This window comes from Agrilus planipennis, unplaced genomic scaffold (assembly GCF_000699045.2).
Source record: "Agrilus planipennis isolate EAB-ADULT unplaced genomic scaffold, Apla_2.0 scaffold39, whole genome shotgun sequence".
Classification (NCBI taxonomy): domain Eukaryota; kingdom Metazoa; phylum Arthropoda; class Insecta; order Coleoptera; family Buprestidae; genus Agrilus; species Agrilus planipennis.
In genome coordinates, this window is record NW_020439074.1 from 1649326 (window position 1) to 1671143 (window position 21818).

Consider the following 21818-nt stretch of genomic DNA (forward strand, 5'->3'; position numbering starts at 1 on the left):
ATAACCCACAATAACCATTTTTTATCCTTTACTTTTTACGAGAAATAATGGCTTATTTACGAAGCGATTTTAAGCAATACAGCATTAATCCTTATCCAATTAAGTACTTTTAAATACATTGTGCATTTAATATAGATCAATATGGCCCTTTACAGCATGTAATTTAAATGAATATTTTCGAAGATATTACAGACTTAAAATGCAGGGATATAGCTGTTTCGGCGGTATTGGACGGTTTGTATTGTCTAATGATAAAAAAGCTGTGATTGTTGTATATAAAGACATTCTATAGTATATTTACTATCAGCATTGCACCCGTGCGAAGTATAGTGTACAAACAATACCATTCAACCAATTCCTTAACCCCTATCCCAGTATGATTGTGTGTTTGAAGAAGTTTCACTTCAGTAGCGTGTCGTATAATTACTCGTTGTATTTTTTTTTAGTTGGTTGATCCCCATATTCATAAAAGGATTCAAGAAGGACCTGCAGGAGGAAGACCTGTTTGAGCCTTTGGAAGACCATGAGTCCAGTCGTTTGGGGGATGTTTTAGAGGCGGCGTGGAAGAGAGAAAAATTAAAAGAAAGTCCATCCCTTTGGCGCGCTTTAATACGAGTTTTCGGTTTGAGGGTAGCTCTTCTTGGTTGCGTTTTGTTTTTCATTGAAGTTGTGGTGAAGTAGGACGTATGTTTTTGTAATACAATTCAATAATATTCACTCAACTCTCCATTTTTAGAATAGCACAGCCTCTGGCGTTGGGTCAACTGATCATGTATTATACATCGCCAGATTCAAATCTTACCAAGACTGACGCTTACATTTATGCGGGAATAATTGTAGGAGGTTCATTACTAAATGTCATTATCGCCCATTTGTATATGTTAGGGAATCAACACTTGGGGATGCAAATTCGCGTTGCTTGCTGTTCCCTGATCTACAGGAAGGCGTTAAAATTGAGCAAAACGGCCCTGAAAGAGACCACCATTGGACAGATGGTTAATTTACTGTCTAACGACGTCAGCAGATTCGATTCTGCAATGAACCACATCCATAGCCTTTGGGTTTCCCCTATAGAAACGACAATAATTGTTATTATAATTTATTTCCACTTGGGTTTTACTGCCACTCTAGGATCAATATTCTTGATTTTGTTCATTCCTGTTCAAAGTAAGTAAAGACCAATACATTCTGGTTTATAAATGTTTATACTACTTGTAAGTATCTAACTCCATCTCTGAAAATATCAGACTAGAAATCGGGAATACTTCGGGATCTTTCGAGTCCTTATTTTTGCATTTAGTGCTTTTAGAGTTTCTTAACTTTAACATTTTCCATCAAAATCGTCATCATCATCAGTCAGTTCAAAGTTTCGGTTTCAAACAAAAAAACTCGATATTGATTAGTATTGATTGCTTATGTTTTCTTTTTGAAGTTACAGTAGATACGGGATGACATGTACATGTTCCTTTAAATTCTAGTTGGGGAAGGTTCACTACCTAGGCTCCTCGTGGATTAGTATTCGTAGCATTCGGTGTGATTTTAGATTTCCTTTAATCTAAATCTCCCTAATAATTACCAATTTGTTCTTCTAGTGTTCCTTGGCAAAAAGTCATCCGTTTACCGATTGGCGACAGCTTTCAGAACTGACGAAAGAGTGAGACTGATGGATGAAATAATATCTGGAATTCAAGTAATTAAAATGTACACGTGGGAAAAACCGTTTGTTAAATTGGTATCGAATGTGAGAAAGTAAGTAGCGAGTCCGTTGAACCAATGTAAATAGATGTAATGTAAATTAATTTATTATCTTTCGTATTTTAGGAGAGAAGTAAAGCAAATATTGTCCGCGTCTTACATCCGGGGATTCATGCTATCTCTGAAAATATTTGCCGTTAGGTTTTCTATTTTCCTTTGCGTCCTTGCCTATTCGTTATCGGACAATTACGTTAGTGCACAATACGTTTTCGTTTTGACCTCGTATTACAACATATTGAGGGCAACGCTCGTTCTGCAGTTTCCCAGCGGTATAACTGAATTCGCCGAGTCCGCCGTTTCCATAAAAAGAGTCAAAACGTTTCTGTTGTACGAAGAAAAGGAAACTCAGGACGACGTGTACAAATTCTCCGATGACAATACGGGAAGACCTTTCGAAAACGGAAAACTAGACTTAAGTAAAAGTAACTCGAACGAAACCCACAACGTGTCGATAAAAATAAAAGGAGCGTACGCAAAATGGTCCAGCAACGAGAGCGATTCGACTTTGAGTAACATCAACTTAGAGATACAAGACCATAGTCTCGTAGCTATAGTAGGACAAGTCGGTAGCGGAAAAACGAGTCTTCTGCACTTGATACTAAGGGAACTCCCCATTTCAGAAGGTTCCTTACAAGTCCACGGAAAAATCTCGTACTCATCGCAAGAACCCTGGCTATTCTCAGGGTCCATAAGGCAAAACATTCTCTTCGGCAGCAGCTTTGACTCAGAAAGATACGAAAATGTTGTAAGGGTTTGCGCATTAGAAAGGGATTTTACGCTCTTCCCGTACGGCGACAGGACTATTGTAGGAGAAAGGGGGACCACCCTAAGCGGAGGCCAAAGGGCTCGAATAAACCTGGCAAGAGCCGTTTATAGACAAGCCGACATTTATCTATTGGACGACCCACTATCAGCAGTTGATACGCACGTCGGCAAGTTTCTTTTCGAAGAATGCATTATGAAGTTCCTTAAAGGGAAACTGGTTATTCTTGTGACCCATCAACTCCAGTATTTGCACAGTGCAGGCAGGATCATTGTCCTGGACGCAGGACAAATGGTACAGGATGGAAACTACAACGATCTGAAGACGGACAGGTTTCAATTTTTGAAGGAATTGGACGGCAACGATGAAAACGAAAACGAGCAAGATTTTTACGAAGAAGAACTACCCGTTAAAAAGTCAAAAAGCAAAAGCGTCGAAGAGCTAGTTCCGACACTGCAAAGCGAATCAAAAGCTTCAGGCAATGTATCGAAAACGGTCTATTGGTCCTATTTAAGAGCTGGCGGCTCATGGATCGCAGTATTCTTTATTTTTATGTTATTTATTTTAAGTCAAGCAGCCGTTAGTGGAGGAGACTACTTCATAAGTTTTTGGTAAATACATCATTAATACACTTTACAAAAAAAATAATAAATAGGTCCTTAGTTGTGCATTCTTAATCTCGTTTTTTTTTAGGACAAACATAGAGCAGGACATGAGTTCGCATAAAGACAACGGGAACGTGGATGGAACAACTTATTTTATTAGAGAACACGGCATCTACGTGTACACGGCAATTGTAGCCCTAAATATAACGATTACATTATCAAGATCGTTCCTGTTTTACAAGTTTTGCATGAAGGCTTCCCAGAACATCCATAACACCATGTTTGCGCATATAGTGTATGCAACTATGAGATTTTTCAACGTGAATCCTTCGGGAAGGATCCTCAATCGATTCTCAAAGGATATGGGGAGCGTGGACGAAATTCTTCCTGGCGTTCTTATCGATAGTTTACAAGTAAGTTTCTACTTTTTTCTTTTTTGTTTCCTTTTTACTTAACATGAAACTTTGTTTATCATTTCCAGATAGGTCTTAGCGTTTTAGGTGTAACGGTTGTAGTGTGTATCGTCAACGTTTGGATGATAATAGTATCATGTATGGTGTTTGTTTTGTTTTATGTACTGAGAGTTGTATTCTTGGCAACAAGTAGAAGTATCAAGCGACTGGAAGGAGTTAGTAAGTTTTTGGCCGTTTAATGTTACAACAGCTTATCATTTTATTTATTTCAGCTAGAAGTCCAGTCTTTACCCATTTAAACGCCTCTTTACAAGGACTTACGACAATAAGGGCCTTCAGGGCAGAAGAGATTTTAAGAAAGGAATTCGATAGGCATCAAAACCTACACAGCGCTTCCTGGTACTTATTCTTGGCTTGTTCCAGAGCTTTTGGATACTGGCTGGATCTGGTTTGTGTCCTTTATATTGCATCCGTTACCTTCAGTTTCTTGTTGATGTCCGATGGTGAGCCAATACATGTATAATATAAGTATACAGTTGACTTAAAACTAGACGACTTTTCGCTTTTTAAGACCTTAATACAACGACAAACAAAATGAGAAAATTAAAAGTCTTTATCTTGTGATGTTTTGATGATCGGGTTTTCACAAAAATCCTATACAGGACTATTATAATTAAAGCACCTTGTAGTCATTGAATAACCCGGGTTAACATAGTTTGATCTCTTATCTGTCGCATTCCTTTTTCATTTTAAACAAAATCTCAAAAAAAAAATGAATTAATTTTAAATTGTCACTCTTGTCACATTTTAGATCAGTATGGTGGGAACGTGGGTTTAGCCATAACTCAGGTGATAAGTTTAACAGGAATGTTACAATGGGGAATGAGACAGTGGAGTGAACTGGAAAATCAAATGACGTCGGTTGAAAGAGTTGTAGAATACACACAAATAGAGACAGAGCCCGAGAGAACGGAAGTAATACCCCCACCCGTCTGGCCAGAAAATGGAAATATACAATTTAAGTCAGTTTTTCTCAAATATTCCTCTCGTAGTCCTTATGTACTTAAAAACTTAAACTTTACCATAAATCCACAAGAAAAAGTTGGAATAGTTGGGAGAACAGGAGCCGGAAAGAGTTCCCTTATCACAGCTCTATTCCAATTATGCGAAATCGAAGGTGAAATTCTTATCGACGATTTGCAAATAACCAAAATACCTCTCGATAAATTGCGTTGCAAGATATCAATTATTCCCCAAGAACCTGTTCTTTTCTCTGGAACACTTCGCAAGAATCTAGATCCGTTTGAAGAGTACTCCGACGAGACGTTGTGGACCGCTCTTGAACAAGTTCAGCTAAAACAGGTGGTTTCTGAATTGAATCTCGGTTTGAATACAAAAATGTCCGAAGGAGGGTCCAATTTCAGTGTTGGCCAAAGGCAGCTGGTCTGTCTAGCCCGAGCAGTTATAAGAGATAATAAAATATTGATTTTGGACGAAGCCACGGCAAACGTCGACCACCAGACTGATAAATTAATTCAGGAAACTATTCGGAAACAATTTATTAATTGCACAGTATTAACGATAGCGCATAGATTACATACAGTCATGGATTCAGACAAGGTGCTGGTTTTGGATGCTGGGGAGATCAAGGAGTTCGACAGTCCTTATAATTTACTACAAAATTCAAACGGATTCTTTTACAGTCTCGTTCAAAACACGGGGAGTTCCATGATGGAGAATTTAATGAAAATAGCGCGGGAGGTAAATATTATATAACAATACTTTTTTTTGGTATTGCTTAAATATTAACTTAGAACAGGCTCTAGTAATTTTCTTTCTTTTTTATCATCTAGGCACACGAAAAGTCAGCGTAAACAACGAATTGATAAGTAGCGTCCTTAGGGACAAGTTCTTTTATTCTTTCCTAAGCTCGTTTCAATATACCTACAAAAACTGTGATATATGTATCTTATTTCATAGTGTGTAATGGGCTTGGTAACTTGGAACATATTTTTTAATGTACTTACAGATATAATCAATAAAGACATAGGTGCATAGAACGAATAAATACGAAATGTATAAGTTTCTTTTTTATTTATTAGCTTTTCGAACTGTGTATATCAAATTAAATGTCGCGACATTTGATAAAGAGTGCGGGACAATCGGTTCACAACTCACACGTGCATCGAACATGTGCTATAAAAGTACACGTAGGTTAAATTTTTGCGTGAAAAAGTTTGACTTCCAAATGAGCAAAATATTTTGAGGTAGTTGTGGTTTTTCGCAAATTGTATAACATAAATAAGTTTCAAAAGGTTCAATCTTGTACCTCCTCGGTAATGATATTATCAAAAAGTTATTGTAAAGAAAAGCGTAAGTTGGTTTTAAATATTTTATTAAAAAAAAGAGTACAAATGCGTCACCGAGTAATTTTTTAACGATTTCTTATAATTAAAACGTGTAAGTACAAAAACATCGTACTTGACTTATTTTTTCAAACTTAACCCCTTATATAAAATATATATCTAATAATTAATAATCAATAATCTTATTTAATGACTATAATTTTTTGGAACATGGTAGTACACGTACATGTATACTGTATAATTAAATAAACAAAAATAACACAATAAGTATTAAAATAAAAGATATTTCGGTTTAAAAATACAAAAATGTATGCACTACCTTATCTACTCATAATAGTTTCGAATATTTACAATTAACAAAGGAATAAATCAAAGTTTAAATAAGACATCGCTATAAATTACTGGAAATTTTGATTTTAAAAAGTGGAGAATAATTATCACAGAATAATTAAAAGATAATGTAACATAAAATAAAATAATAAATCACAATATTTTCTCACACGTCGTAGAATTAACATTTCACACTTTCCACTTATTTGTGTAGGTCACAGTAAATGCTTTCAGTAAGGAAAAGAAAATGTGATGATGGTACTACATATAAGTAAAACTTATTGGAAACTAAGTCCATATTTTTCTGTAACTTGAGGCGAATGGGTCGAGGCAACAGCCATAAGAAGAGGGACATCGTTAACTTCTAAATGTAAAGTTGAAGTTAACAGTTCCATGCTACAAAACTCAGTCTCCAATAAAAGTTCAGCCAATGCCTTAGAGAGAACGCAGAATTCTTGCAGTTTTTGTTCTATATAAATAAGGCACTAAAATCATCAGTTAAAACCATTTGTAAGTTTCTTTATTAAACAAAAAACATACGTAAATATAAAAAATTATCACTTTATTAACCCTTAGTTGTGCATTCTTAATCTCGTTTTTTTTTAGGACAAACATAGAGCAGGACATGAGTTCGCATAAAGACAACGGGAACGTGGATGGAACAACTTATTTTATTAGAGAACACGGCATCTACGTGTACACGGCAATTGTAGCCCTAAATATAACGATTACATTATCAAGATCGTTCCTGTTTTACAAGTTTTGCATGAAGGCTTCCCAGAACATCCATAACACCATGTTTGCGCATATAGTGTATGCAACTATGAGATTTTTCAACGTGAATCCTTCGGGAAGGATCCTCAATCGATTCTCAAAGGATATGGGGAGCGTGGACGAAATTCTTCCTGGCGTTCTTATCGATAGTTTACAAGTAAGTTTCTACTTTTTTCTTTTTTGTTTCCTTTTTACTTAACATGAAACTTTGTTTATCATTTCCAGATAGGTCTTAGCGTTTTAGGTGTAACGGTTGTAGTGTGTATCGTCAACGTTTGGATGATAATAGTATCATGTATGGTGTTTGTTTTGTTTTATGTACTGAGAGTTGTATTCTTGGCAACAAGTAGAAGTATCAAGCGACTGGAAGGAGTTAGTAAGTTTTTGGCCGTTTAATGTTACAACAGCTTATCATTTTATTTATTTCAGCTAGAAGTCCAGTCTTTACCCATTTAAACGCCTCTTTACAAGGACTTACGACAATAAGGGCCTTCAGGGCAGAAGAGATTTTAAGAAAGGAATTCGATAGGCATCAAAACCTACACAGCGCTTCCTGGTACTTATTCTTGGCTTGTTCCAGAGCTTTTGGATACTGGCTGGATCTGGTTTGTGTCCTTTATATTGCATCCGTTACCTTCAGTTTCTTGTTGATGTCCGATGGTGAGCCAATACATGTATAATATAAGTATACAGTTGACTTAAAACTAGACGACTTTTCGCTTTTTAAGACCTTAATACAACGACAAACAAAATGAGAAAATTAAAAGTCTTTATCTTGTGATGTTTTGATGATCGGGTTTTCACAAAAATCCTATACAGGACTATTATAATTAAAGCACCTTGTAGTCATTGAATAACCCGGGTTAACATAGTTTGATCTCTTATCTGTCGCATTCCTTTTTCATTTTAAACAAAATCTCAAAAAAAAAATGAATTAATTTTAAATTGTCACTCTTGTCACATTTTAGATCAGTATGGTGGGAACGTGGGTTTAGCCATAACTCAGGTGATAAGTTTAACAGGAATGTTACAATGGGGAATGAGACAGTGGAGTGAACTGGAAAATCAAATGACGTCGGTTGAAAGAGTTGTAGAATACACACAAATAGAGACAGAGCCCGAGAGAACGGAAGTAATACCCCCACCCGTCTGGCCAGAAAATGGAAATATACAATTTAAGTCAGTTTTTCTCAAATATTCCTCTCGTAGTCCTTATGTACTTAAAAACTTAAACTTTACCATAAATCCACAAGAAAAAGTTGGAATAGTTGGGAGAACAGGAGCCGGAAAGAGTTCCCTTATCACAGCTCTATTCCAATTATGCGAAATCGAAGGTGAAATTCTTATCGACGATTTGCAAATAACCAAAATACCTCTCGATAAATTGCGTTGCAAGATATCAATTATTCCCCAAGAACCTGTTCTTTTCTCTGGAACACTTCGCAAGAATCTAGATCCGTTTGAAGAGTACTCCGACGAGACGTTGTGGACCGCTCTTGAACAAGTTCAGCTAAAACAGGTGGTTTCTGAATTGAATCTCGGTTTGAATACAAAAATGTCCGAAGGAGGGTCCAATTTCAGTGTTGGCCAAAGGCAGCTGGTCTGTCTAGCCCGAGCAGTTATAAGAGATAATAAAATATTGATTTTGGACGAAGCCACGGCAAACGTCGACCACCAGACTGATAAATTAATTCAGGAAACTATTCGGAAACAATTTATTAATTGCACAGTATTAACGATAGCGCATAGATTACATACAGTCATGGATTCAGACAAGGTGCTGGTTTTGGATGCTGGGGAGATCAAGGAGTTCGACAGTCCTTATAATTTACTACAAAATTCAAACGGATTCTTTTACAGTCTCGTTCAAAACACGGGGAGTTCCATGATGGAGAATTTAATGAAAATAGCGCGGGAGGTAAATATTATATAACAATACTTTTTTTTGGTATTGCTTAAATATTAACTTAGAACAGGCTCTAGTAATTTTCTTTCTTTTTTATCATCTAGGCACACGAAAAGTCAGCGTAAACAACGAATTGATAAGTAGCGTCCTTAGGGACAAGTTCTTTTATTCTTTCCTAAGCTCGTTTCAATATACCTACAAAAACTGTGATATATGTATCTTATTTCATAGTGTGTAATGGGCTTGGTAACTTGGAACATATTTTTTAATGTACTTACAGATATAATCAATAAAGACATAGGTGCATAGAACGAATAAATACGAAATGTATAAGTTTCTTTTTTATTTATTAGCTTTTCGAACTGTGTATATCAAATTAAATGTCGCGACATTTGATAAAGAGTGCGGGACAATCGGTTCACAACTCACACGTGCATCGAACATGTGCTATAAAAGTACACGTAGGTTAAATTTTTGCGTGAAAAAGTTTGACTTCCAAATGAGCAAAATATTTTGAGGTAGTTGTGGTTTTTCGCAAATTGTATAACATAAATAAGTTTCAAAAGGTTCAATCTTGTACCTCCTCGGTAATGATATTATCAAAAAGTTATTGTAAAGAAAAGCGTAAGTTGGTTTTAAATATTTTATTAAAAAAAAGAGTACAAATGCGTCACCGAGTAATTTTTTAACGATTTCTTATAATTAAAACGTGTAAGTACAAAAACATCGTACTTGACTTATTTTTTCAAACTTAACCCCTTATATAAAATATATATCTAATAATTAATAATCANCGTTCAGAATATTGTTTTAACAGTTCGAAAATTTACGTGCGCGTTTTTGTATTTACATTTTTTTGGTCATTTAAGCATCCAATTGAAGGGTAGCTTAATTATGTCAGATCGCACCCCAAATCTGATAGCACCACTGGATTCTACATACCTTCTTACATATTTTTCATCCCTTAGAACGTTCAGAATATTGTTTTAACAGTTCGAAAATTTACGTGCGCGTTTTTGTATTTACATTTTTTTGGTCATTTAAGCATCCAATTGAAGGGTAGCTTAATTATGTCAGATCGCACCCCAAATCTGATAGCACCACTGGATTCTACATACCTTCTTACATATTTTTCATCCCTTAGAACGTTCAGAATATTGTTTTAACAGTTCGAAAATTTACGTGCGCGTTTTTGTATTTACATTTTTTTGGTCATTTAAGCATCCAATTGAAGGGTAGCTTAATTATGTCAGATCGCACCCCAAATCTGATAGCACCACTGGATTCTACATACCTTCTTACATATTTTTCATCCCTTAGAACGTTCAGAATATTGTTTTAACAGTTCGAAAATTTACGTGCGCGTTTTTGTATTTACATTTTTTTGGTCATTTAAGCATCCAATTGAAGGGTAGCTTAATTATGTCAGATCGCACCCCAAATCTGATAGCACCACTGGATTCTACATACCTTCTTACATATTTTTCATCCCTTAGAACGTTCAGAATATTGTTTTAACAGTTCGAAAATTTACGTGCGCGTTTTTGTATTTACATTTTTTTGGTCATTTAAGCATCCAATTGAAGGGTAGCTTAATTATGTCAGATCGCACCCCAAATCTGATAGCACCACTGGATTCTACATACCTTCTTACATATTTTTCATCCCTTAGAACGTTCAGAATATTGTTTTAACAGTTCGAAAATTTACGTGCGCGTTTTTGTATTTACATTTTTTTGGTCATTTAAGCATCCAATTGAAGGGTAGCTTAATTATGTCAGATCGCACCCCAAATCTGATAGCACCACTGGATTCTACATACCTTCTTACATATTTTTCATCCCTTAGAACGTTCAGAATATTGTTTTAACAGTTCGAAAATTTACGTGCGCGTTTTTGTATTTACATTTTTTTGGTCATTTAAGCATCCAATTGAAGGGTAGCTTAATTATGTCAGATCGCACCCCAAATCTGATAGCACCACTGGATTCTACATACCTTCTTACATATTTTTCATCCCTTAGAACGTTCAGAATATTGTTTTAACAGTTCGAAAATTTACGTGCGCGTTTTTGTATTTACATTTTTTTGGTCATTTAAGCATCCAATTGAAGGGTAGCTTAATTATGTCAGATCGCACCCCAAATCTGATAGCACCACTGGATTCTACATACCTTCTTACATATTTTTCATCCCTTAGAACGTTCAGAATATTGTTTTAACAGTTCGAAAATTTACGTGCGCGTTTTTGTATTTACATTTTTTTGGTCATTTAAGCATCCAATTGAAGGGTAGCTTAATTATGTCAGATCGCACCCCAAATCTGATAGCACCACTGGATTCTACATACCTTCTTACATATTTTTCATCCCTTAGAACGTTCAGAATATTGTTTTAACAGTTCGAAAATTTACGTGCGCGTTTTTGTATTTACATTTTTTTGGTCATTTAAGCATCCAATTGAAGGGTAGCTTAATTATGTCAGATCGCACCCCAAATCTGATAGCACCACTGGATTCTACATACCTTCTTACATATTTTTCATCCCTTAGAACGTTCAGAATATTGTTTTAACAGTTCGAAAATTTACGTGCGCGTTTTTGTATTTACATTTTTTTGGTCATTTAAGCATCCAATTGAAGGGTAGCTTAATTATGTCAGATCGCACCCCAAATCTGATAGCACCACTGGATTCTACATACCTTCTTACATATTTTTCATCCCTTAGAACGTTCAGAATATTGTTTTAACAGTTCGAAAATTTACGTGCGCGTTTTTGTATTTACATTTTTTTGGTCATTTAAGCATCCAATTGAAGGGTAGCTTAATTATGTCAGATCGCACCCCAAATCTGATAGCACCACTGGATTCTACATACCTTCTTACATATTTTTCATCCCTTAGAACGTTCAGAATATTGTTTTAACAGTTCGAAAATTTACGTGCGCGTTTTTGTATTTACATTTTTTTGGTCATTTAAGCATCCAATTGAAGGGTAGCTTAATTATGTCAGATCGCACCCCAAATCTGATAGCACCACTGGATTCTACATACCTTCTTACATATTTTTCATCCCTTAGAACGTTCAGAATATTGTTTTAACAGTTCGAAAATTTACGTGCGCGTTTTTGTATTTACATTTTTTTGGTCATTTAAGCATCCAATTGAAGGGTAGCTTAATTATGTCAGATCGCACCCCAAATCTGATAGCACCACTGGATTCTACATACCTTCTTACATATTTTTCATCCCTTAGAACGTTCAGAATATTGTTTTAACAGTTCGAAAATTTACGTGCGCGTTTTTGTATTTACATTTTTTTGGTCATTTAAGCATCCAATTGAAGGGTAGCTTAATTATGTCAGATCGCACCCCAAATCTGATAGCACCACTGGATTCTACATACCTTCTTACATATTTTTCATCCCTTAGAACGTTCAGAATATTGTTTTAACAGTTCGAAAATTTACGTGCGCGTTTTTGTATTTACATTTTTTTGGTCATTTAAGCATCCAATTGAAGGGTAGCTTAATTATGTCAGATCGCACCCCAAATCTGATAGCACCACTGGATTCTACATACCTTCTTACATATTTTTCATCCCTTAGAACGTTCAGAATATTGTTTTAACAGTTCGAAAATTTACGTGCGCGTTTTTGTATTTACATTTTTTTGGTCATTTAAGCATCCAATTGAAGGGTAGCTTAATTATGTCAGATCGCACCCCAAATCTGATAGCACCACTGGATTCTACATACCTTCTTACATATTTTTCATCCCTTAGAACGTTCAGAATATTGTTTTAACAGTTCGAAAATTTACGTGCGCGTTTTTGTATTTACATTTTTTTGGTCATTTAAGCATCCAATTGAAGGGTAGCTTAATTATGTCAGATCGCACCCCAAATCTGATAGCACCACTGGATTCTACATACCTTCTTACATATTTTTCATCCCTTAGAACGTTCAGAATATTGTTTTAACAGTTCGAAAATTTACGTGCGCGTTTTTGTATTTACATTTTTTTGGTCATTTAAGCATCCAATTGAAGGGTAGCTTAATTATGTCAGATCGCACCCCAAATCTGATAGCACCACTGGATTCTACATACCTTCTTACATATTTTTCATCCCTTAGAACGTTCAGAATATTGTTTTAACAGTTCGAAAATTTACGTGCGCGTTTTTGTATTTACATTTTTTTGGTCATTTAAGCATCCAATTGAAGGGTAGCTTAATTATGTCAGATCGCACCCCAAATCTGATAGCACCACTGGATTCTACATACCTTCTTACATATTTTTCATCCCTTAGAACGTTCAGAATATTGTTTTAACAGTTCGAAAATTTACGTGCGCGTTTTTGTATTTACATTTTTTTGGTCATTTAAGCATCCAATTGAAGGGTAGCTTAATTATGTCAGATCGCACCCCAAATCTGATAGCACCACTGGATTCTACATACCTTCTTACATATTTTTCATCCCTTAGAACGTTCAGAATATTGTTTTAACAGTTCGAAAATTTACGTGCGCGTTTTTGTATTTACATTTTTTTGGTCATTTAAGCATCCAATTGAAGGGTAGCTTAATTATGTCAGATCGCACCCCAAATCTGATAGCACCACTGGATTCTACATACCTTCTTACATATTTTTCATCCCTTAGAACGTTCAGAATATTGTTTTAACAGTTCGAAAATTTACGTGCGCGTTTTTGTATTTACATTTTTTTGGTCATTTAAGCATCCAATTGAAGGGTAGCTTAATTATGTCAGATCGCACCCCAAATCTGATAGCACCACTGGATTCTAGATACTTTCGTGCGTAATCTTTATTTTTTACAACTTTTAGAAGGGTGTTTTAACGCGGTCAGTTTTTAGTAGCATATTAATGGAGAGAATGGGATAATGGTTAAGTGGTTAAAAATGTAAGTAGTTTTTAATTTACCATGAATGAAGTTGATGAGTTTATTAGAAAAAATATTTGAAACATTAAAAATCATTTTATTTCATTATGATAATAAGTGATACAGGGATTTTTTTATTTTATGGTAACCGGTTTACTTAGTGGGATGGTATTGTATAATTTTTATGTTTCGATAATTCGTAAACTTTCGGTAGTATATTTTGCTATTGAAATAAGAGAACTGTTTTGTTCATAATCTAACATTCAGTCACCTTGCCTATCTGACTAATACTTATCATATCTATCTCGAGAAATACAAAAAAACATGTTAGTACGTAAGTATGTTGTGTAAAGTTACACTGCCCTTGTCAGGAATTGTTCCAGCGTGGAGATAATAGGTAAAAATTAATTTAAAACAATTTATTTCTTGAGAGTACGACTTTTCTAATGTGTATTTACTGAAATTATTATTTTTATTAGAAAAATGCAAACGTTCTAGTATATAATACCACTGGATTCTACATACCTTCTTACATATTTTTCATCCCTTAGAACGTTCAGAATATTGTTTTAACAGTTCGAAAATTTACGTGCGCGTTTTTGTATTTACATTTTTTTGGTCATTTAAGCATCCAATTGAAGGGTAGCTTAATTATGTCAGATCGCANACTAAAATCATCAGTTAAAACCATTTGTAAGTTTCTTTATTAAACAAAAAACATACGTAAATATAAAAAATTATCACTTTATTAACATGACAAAATTCAATTTTAATCAATTAATGACACGTCGATAAAATGATAAACATAAAGAGTTGCATTACGTTATCAACATGTACATAAACACATACATAGTATAAGCATTCAAAAAATAAACTTAACAAATTTTGAATTTTAGTCACGTCAACGATTTCATTAACTTTACTGTGAACAGTAGAAGCTAAGGAAATATTTGAACAAAGATTTGACGACAATATTACATATTAAACAACTTACATGTTCAGGTGAAGCATTCTGCTTCCAAAGTTGCAGTAACGATTCTAGCATATTGGAAACAAGTTGAGACATCCCCACTCTTACCCCTGACGATCCCTTATCCACTATATACGTATGACTAGACAATAACTGGACGTCCCTAAAATTAACGAAATGTTTATGGTTTAGTACTAAATAAGTTTCATTAGTGAACTTGTAACTTCGATATTGGCGTGTGTATGTGTGTTTTTGAACATTGTTAAAATAAGCAATTAATTATTGTCTTTTTTACCATGTATCAGTGTTTGCCACAATGGCAACGGCCTCGTCTATTGGTTGATCAAGTAACGGATGCCGAGTACAAAGGATCAAGTCTTGTTTCAACATCGATTCCCATTCAATTTTAGGTGCGGAGGTGCCTTGTAACACCATGTTAGAGATATAGTTTTCTCCAACACCCCTCATTAAGGAACTCGTGTAACCTACAGGTTTCTCCAATGGGGACAAAACCAAAGAACTAAAACAGTTTAGAAACAAAATCAAAAATTAAAATCTAAATTTACTGGCTCTATGAAAGTTAAAGTTTAATGTTAGGGTAATTATGTAGTCAACTTAAAGTTGTTTTGTTAATAAGGTATATTTCAGAATATTACTTACTTGGGCATCGGCAATTCTATTATTTCCAGGTTTTTATTTAATGCCACTTTGTCAGGTTTTCCTTCTTTTGATAAAATGGAATCGGTTTCCTCTTGATCAAACAATACATTACAATCTCCACTTGCAGACGGCATTAAATTTATGCTACTTTCTGGAATGTTATTCTCTGTCGTCTTCCCAGGAAATTTCTGCATTTTTAACGACTTTACTTCCTGAAAATCTTGTAATGTAGTTGAGACATTTCTTGGAATGTTTTCATCTCTTTTAGACAAATCTATACAATGACTTTTTGTCGGTAAATCACTTTCGAGAATTGTTTTTGATTTTTGACTACCAATTTGCTTAGTGCAACTTTGCTTAGGAGTATTTGATAATTCACTGAATGACACAACATCAGAAGCGTTCGAAGGTGTTTGCAATGTTTCCATTTCTTCATCATCACTTTCACAAGTGGTAAAATCGAATTTATAATCATCTAATAGTGTTGTCACGTCTTTAGCGAAAGGTAAATGAGACATTTCGATATTTTTGCTCCTCAAATAGTTTTCTACAATCTGGGGATATTGATAAAAATTGAACTTCACTCCAGAATATCTGTAGCGACACTTATTGGTCTGTTCTTTAGTCTCCTTATTTTTCTTTATCATTTTATCTTCAGGTGGAACACTTTGAGAACGGCTCAAGTCCTTATCTTTGCTTTCAGACAAAGGCTTTTTGGTTTCTTCTTTGCAAGCTTTTGTTATTGACTCCAAAGACGAACTTGATTTTAAATTACCATTTCCATTTTTTATAAAATCTGCGTCTTGGAATACGGAATTATTCAAAAATTCTTTTTCCATGGCACTGTTCAGGAAACGTTTATTGGGAAGTTCTCCTGTTTTAACATTTCTAGTATCAGTTTCTATTTTATTTAAATTCCTAGCACTTAGTTCTCTTTTGATTCCCACCAACTTTTCATTGTCTCCTAAGACAAACACTACTTCCTGCTCTGGCGATGCAGAATTTTCTTGGTAATCTTTACAATCAAAAGCTGACGCGTCAATGACTGCTTTGGTCTTTGTTCTTTTCAAACTATTAGACTTTGATACTGTAGAAGGACACAGCTGGGATTTTTCTTTTAGTTTAGAAGCAGTTGAACTGCTAACTGATAAGTCAAGGTGATTTGTTGTACTATTACCCGATCTTGGCGGGGTTAACGTATTACTAGAACTGCTTTGTGATTTTTCATTTGAAGACGTTTGGGATCGCGATACTTGCAAAAATATTTTGTGAAATCCCTCAGTAGCTTCTGAACTTGATAATAATTTATCTTCAATCTGATCTTCATTTGAATTTCCACAGCTTTTGGCTTCTATCCCTAAATTTTTAATTTTTTCAACCAACTTGGACGGTTTCTGTGGTTCAAAGAAGCAATTACGAGTACCAGATAAATTTATTTCGTTTGGCCTTTTGTTATCCACATCGTTATTACAAATTTTATTATCAATATTTTCAACTGTCGTTTTCAAATAAAAGTTTTTCTTTGACTCAAGCTTTTTGAAGAATTCTTCATTATTTTCTTCGAGTTCCTTTATGTGATCCTTGTATTTTTTGTAGTTTTCTTTTGGTATAAAAGAACTTTCTATGCAAATTCTATCGGCCTCTTTATTATCTAACTTAACGTCCTTTCTTAAAAATGTTTTCCTTTCTATATCATTACATCTCACGAAGTAAGAGAGACAATTCAATATTTTTTCCATCAAATGTTCTTTGTTTGTTCCGGAAATAACTGTGTGGGACATTTTCGTAGGATTCCCTACAGCACCATATAGGTCGGCCAACTGGCCCCACAATGCGTTTGAAGAACACTGAAGATCGTCAATTTTCTTCTTTTCTTCTGATGATGCAGGTAAAACTGTTGCTACCCATCCCAAATGATGAGTTAAAACGGCAGTGACAAGAGTGCTGACAAAACTGAAAAACAACACCATAAAGAATAAGAATTAGTAATAGAGTGGACTTTAATAAACGAGTGGTTTTGACTCACAATTTGGTATCTTTCACATCAACGTTTTCTAAAAGTTCACAAAAATCGTTCAAAAACTGTTTAGCAAGAATCTTATTTTTAGAACGATTTTCGTTTCTGGTATGATTGAAGTTGAAGTCATATTTAAAGAAGTCGGTCCAATTTAACACGGAAAATTCGAACGTCCTACTACTGTGTTGCATCTTTTTCGAATAATCGTAAGTATCACAAAAGCACTTGCTTTGTAAATTACTGTTCACATGTGTTTTTTGGGAGTCACACAAATTAAAACTAATGTTTTTACTTTCACGTTGAATACTATACATATTATCACAGACGGTAGAAGATAGGCCTAACCACATATTCGAAGACAGATGAGGCCCTGACAAGAACTTAACCAGCCAGCTTTTGATTTTTAAAGTTAACTGGTTCATTATGGAAAAAAAACGTTGATATCTGATGTACGCTATTTCTGTCATTTGTCTAGCGCTCCAAATCAAGGACTCCATTAAAGCTGCATGTTCCAACAAGAATTGTTCCATTTTTCTGAAGTGAAAAGACCAAAAATGAAGGAACAGTCAAACACTTAGCTCGCTTAAGACATTACTTTTCTTGCCCTCTTGTTAATTCGACAATCAGTGCCACTCCCAGTTTGTTGTTACTGCGAGAGTGAGATTTTGGATGATATTCCTCTGCAGATGCACAAGTATTCAATGAATGACTGGAATTTTCCAAAGAAGTACTAGTACTTCTTAAGTATTTCTTGTATAAACTACCACAAGAAAAAGTTATGTTGCTATCTGAAATGAAGAAACCCCTGCATGTATTTACAATTTTAATGTCTAATATTGTGATATACAGGATATAATATATACCTTTATTGATCATATTATATGGTATGGATGATGCTTCTGTACTCAAACTTGGTTGGAAGTTATGAAAACCACTGACTCCTGAATCTCCTGTTCCTCCAGGGCTTAAACTCTTACTGTGATATGAAGATACATTGGGGACATCTAAAGGAGTAGTTTCTGAACTTCTTCTACATACTAAAGAAACAAATTCATCAGTATTAATATTCATCCTTCCACATTTTAACATAGAACTATGAATTTGCTGTTTTAATTCTTGAATTTAGGGAATTTCCCCTTTTTCTCACTATGACTTACTTAAAACAGTATCTGAACATGTACTATGAACAGAATTGTCACTCATTGAATTCGAACTGCATGCACTAGCAGACCCATCACAGTGAAATGAGCCATCTAAACTTTGAGTTGAAAAACCAGAACTGTTTGTGTTAGATGTTGATTTTTGATTCCTTGAAATGTTCTTTGGACTAGGAAATATCTGAACAAAAAGTTACAATGAGCATTTTGCTTACTCATATTTCCACTGTTAAAAATTAATTTACTTGAGTAAACATCATACGTGAAGGAGACTGAAGACAGTGAATTTTTAATGATGATCCCCTGTGGCTCATAGAAACTGTTCCAAAAATCATTTCACTGAGAAGTCTTGTATCACTATATGGCTTATGTAACTGAAAAATAATGTTAAGTGAAGAATATTAGAATGGACATCAGAATGAAAAAAGAGAAGGGAAAAAGGATAATTAAGTTTTCATTTATACCTTGAAACCATATCCACTGTTAATTTCTGCATAAAGTGTCTCGTTTTTTAAATTATTTCCACTTTTATTGCCTTTTGGAATTTCTATTTTCTCAATGGTTTGGGAATCAAATAAGAGCTTTCTTCCTCTGTAATCGCATTCTTTGAATAAAACAACTCTTACCTGCTCACTCGAAAAATCAAAAATGTTGTCACTGAAAAACAATATAGACAAAATTGTAAGTAAATGAAATACACAACAGCTAATATAAATGGTAGCTGGCTCAACATTAACTATTCAACTTATGAATTTAAGGAGATGCTCTATTTTTGTTGCCACTGATTATTTGATAATTTATCTACTTATATGGTTCTAAAAATAGAAAGAACCTGACATATTCATGTCCCCACTATTTAATAAATAGTAGACGTTTCATATTTTGTAACCAACAAGATTGCGACTTTACAATTTTAAATAATTATTGATCACTGATTAAATAAACTGGTACATGAATGAAATTTTAAATGTGCTCCCCTTTCCACAACAACACTTTTATAAACAAGTACTATTAAAATTTTACAATCAGCTTGAGCACTGCTTAGGAATTGTTTAATTATTTCTTTTTGTTTGTATAATTTATATATTCATACATTTTTCAACAGGTAAAAAGTAAGGTNTTGTATTTACATTTTTTTGGTCATTTAAGCATCCAATTGAAGGGTAGCTTAATTATGTCAGATCGCACCCCAAATCTGATAGCACCACTGGATTCATTGATCACTGATTAAATAAACTGGTACATGAATGAAATTTTAAATGTGCTCCCCTTTCCACAACAACACTTTTATAAACAAGTACTATTAAAATTTTACAATCAGCTTGAGCACTGCTTAGGAATTGTTTAATTATTTCTTTTTGTTTGTATAATTTATATATTCATACATTTTTCAACAGGTAAAAAGTAAGGTTACTGTTGAAATGAATCGAACAGGCATTAACAACAAATAACAGTTTTAAAAAAATCCTAAAAGTTTAACGTTAACGTACCTAATATCGTTATTGTTACATTTGATATCGCACTTTTTTCTTGTAAAAAACAATTTATGAAATAATGCCATAGTACTGCACCACTACACCATTAACTACATTTATCAGAATTGTACTTAACGTATGTATTTAAAAGTGCCAGGAAGTTTCACTGTTGCTGTAAATATTGGAATCACGTGCGTTCAGTCATATGATTTTAGATAGGTCATTTGATCTGTGAGTAACAGTGGCACACAAACTTTTTTACATTATTTGTGTATTTTGCATTAGGTTTTAAGTTATTGGGATGAAACATTAGGTATAATTTTTATGTTAGAGAATGAATAAGCATGCATTACAATTTAAATTTAACATCTTTGTATTAAAATTATATTCAACGATACGAGCTATACATCACGTAAAAATAATGTTAGTGCCAATTATACAGAACATACCTAGTCTATTTTTAAAAAATATAAAAATATTCACAATGAGGCCCTGANTACATTTTTTTGGTCATTTAAGCATCCAATTGAAGGGTAGCTTAATTATGTCAGATCGCACCCCAAATCTGATAGCACCACTGGATTCTACATACCTTCTTACATATTTTTCATCCCTTAGAACGTTCAGAATATTGTTTTAACAGTTCGAAAATTTACGTGCGCGTTTTTGTATTTACATTTTTTTGGTCATTTAAGCATCCAATTGAAGGGTAGCTTAATTATGTCAGATCGCACCCCAAATCTGATAGCACCACTGGATTCTACATACCTTCTTACATATTTTTCATCCCTTAGAACGTTCAGAATATTGTTTTAACAGTTCGAAAATTTACGTGCGCGTTTTTGTATTTACATTTTTTTGGTCATTTAAGCATCCAATTGAAGGGTAGCTTAATTATGTCAGATCGCACCCCAAATCTGATAGCACCACTGGATTCTACATACCTTCTTACATATTTTTCATCCCTTAGAACGTTCAGAATATTGTTTTAACAGTTCGAAAATTTACGTGCGCGTTTTTGTATTTACATTTTTTTGGTCATTTAAGCATCCAATTGAAGGGTAGCTTAATTATGTCAGATCGCACCCCAAATCTGATAGCACCACTGGATTCTACATACCTTCTTACATATTTTTCATCCCTTAGAACGTTCAGAATATTGTTTTAACAGTTCGAAAATTTACGTGCGCGTTTTTGTATTTACATTTTTTTGGTCATTTAAGCATCCAATTGAAGGGTAGCTTAATTATGTCAGATCGCACCCCAAATCTGATAGCACCACTGGATTCTACATACCTTCTTACATATTTTTCATCCCTTAGAACGTTCAGAATATTGTTTTAACAGTTCGAAAATTTACGTGCGCGTTTTTGTATTTACATTTTTTTGGTCATTTAAGCATCCAATTGAAGGGTAGCTTAATTATGTCAGATCGCACCCCAAATCTGATAGCACCACTGGATTCTACATACCTTCTTACATATTTTTCATCCCTTAGAACGTTCAGAATATTGTTTTAACAGTTCGAAAATTTACGTGCGCGTTTTTGTATTTACATTTTTTTGGTCATTTAAGCATCCAATTGAAGGGTAGCTTAATTATGTCAGATCGCACCCCAAATCTGATAGCACCACTGGATTCTACATACCTTCTTACATATTTTTCATCCCTTAGAACGTTCAGAATATTGTTTTAACAGTTCGAAAATTTACGTGCGCGTTTT

At 34.2% G+C, this 21818-nt stretch overlaps 3 protein-coding genes across 4 annotated transcripts in view; 2 read left to right on the top strand and 1 right to left on the bottom strand.

The window, feature by feature from the left end:
* Window positions 1-5618, top strand: part of LOC108745083 (probable multidrug resistance-associated protein lethal(2)03659) — a 19253-nt gene extending 13635 nt beyond the window's left edge. The window contains exons 8-16 of the mRNA XM_025977192.1: window positions 437-677; window positions 737-1167; window positions 1593-1749; window positions 1822-3129; window positions 3212-3536; window positions 3605-3755; window positions 3809-4039; window positions 4348-5297; window positions 5390-5618. Coding sequence (XP_025832977.1) covers window positions 437-677; window positions 737-1167; window positions 1593-1749; window positions 1822-3129; window positions 3212-3536; window positions 3605-3755; window positions 3809-4039; window positions 4348-5297; window positions 5390-5410 — 3815 coding nt within the window. The 3' untranslated portion in view covers window positions 5411-5618. The remainder of the gene's footprint in view (window positions 1-436; window positions 678-736; window positions 1168-1592; window positions 1750-1821; window positions 3130-3211; window positions 3537-3604; window positions 3756-3808; window positions 4040-4347; window positions 5298-5389) is intronic.
* A 296-nt stretch (window positions 5619-5914) lies between these two features.
* LOC108745077 lies at window positions 5915-20405 on the bottom strand. 2 transcript variants are annotated; one of them, XM_018481143.2, is made up of 11 exons: window positions 20111-20404; window positions 19085-19277; window positions 18866-18994; window positions 18621-18801; window positions 18327-18500; window positions 18059-18251; window positions 17473-17997; window positions 15447-17399; window positions 15082-15306; window positions 14811-14949; window positions 5915-6717 (listed from the first exon to the last, which is right to left on the bottom strand). In XM_018481143.2, the coding sequence occupies exons 1-11, from the start codon at window positions 20179-20181 to the stop codon at window positions 6511-6513; spliced, it is 3990 nt and encodes a 1329-aa protein (XP_018336645.1). In that variant the 5' UTR covers window positions 20182-20404; the 3' UTR covers window positions 5915-6510. The 2 variants fall into 2 exon arrangements, with proteins under 2 accessions (XP_018336645.1, XP_018336646.1); XM_018481144.2 differs by having other exon boundaries at window positions 6519-6701; window positions 20111-20405.
* On the top strand, window positions 6838-9245 carry LOC112905237 (probable multidrug resistance-associated protein lethal(2)03659). The gene is made up of 5 exons (XM_025977235.1): window positions 6838-7163; window positions 7232-7382; window positions 7436-7666; window positions 7975-8924; window positions 9017-9245. The coding sequence occupies exons 1-5, from the start codon at window positions 6858-6860 to the stop codon at window positions 9035-9037; spliced, it is 1659 nt and encodes a 552-aa protein (XP_025833020.1). The 5' UTR covers window positions 6838-6857; the 3' UTR covers window positions 9038-9245.
* Window positions 20406-21818: the final 1413 nt, after the last annotated feature.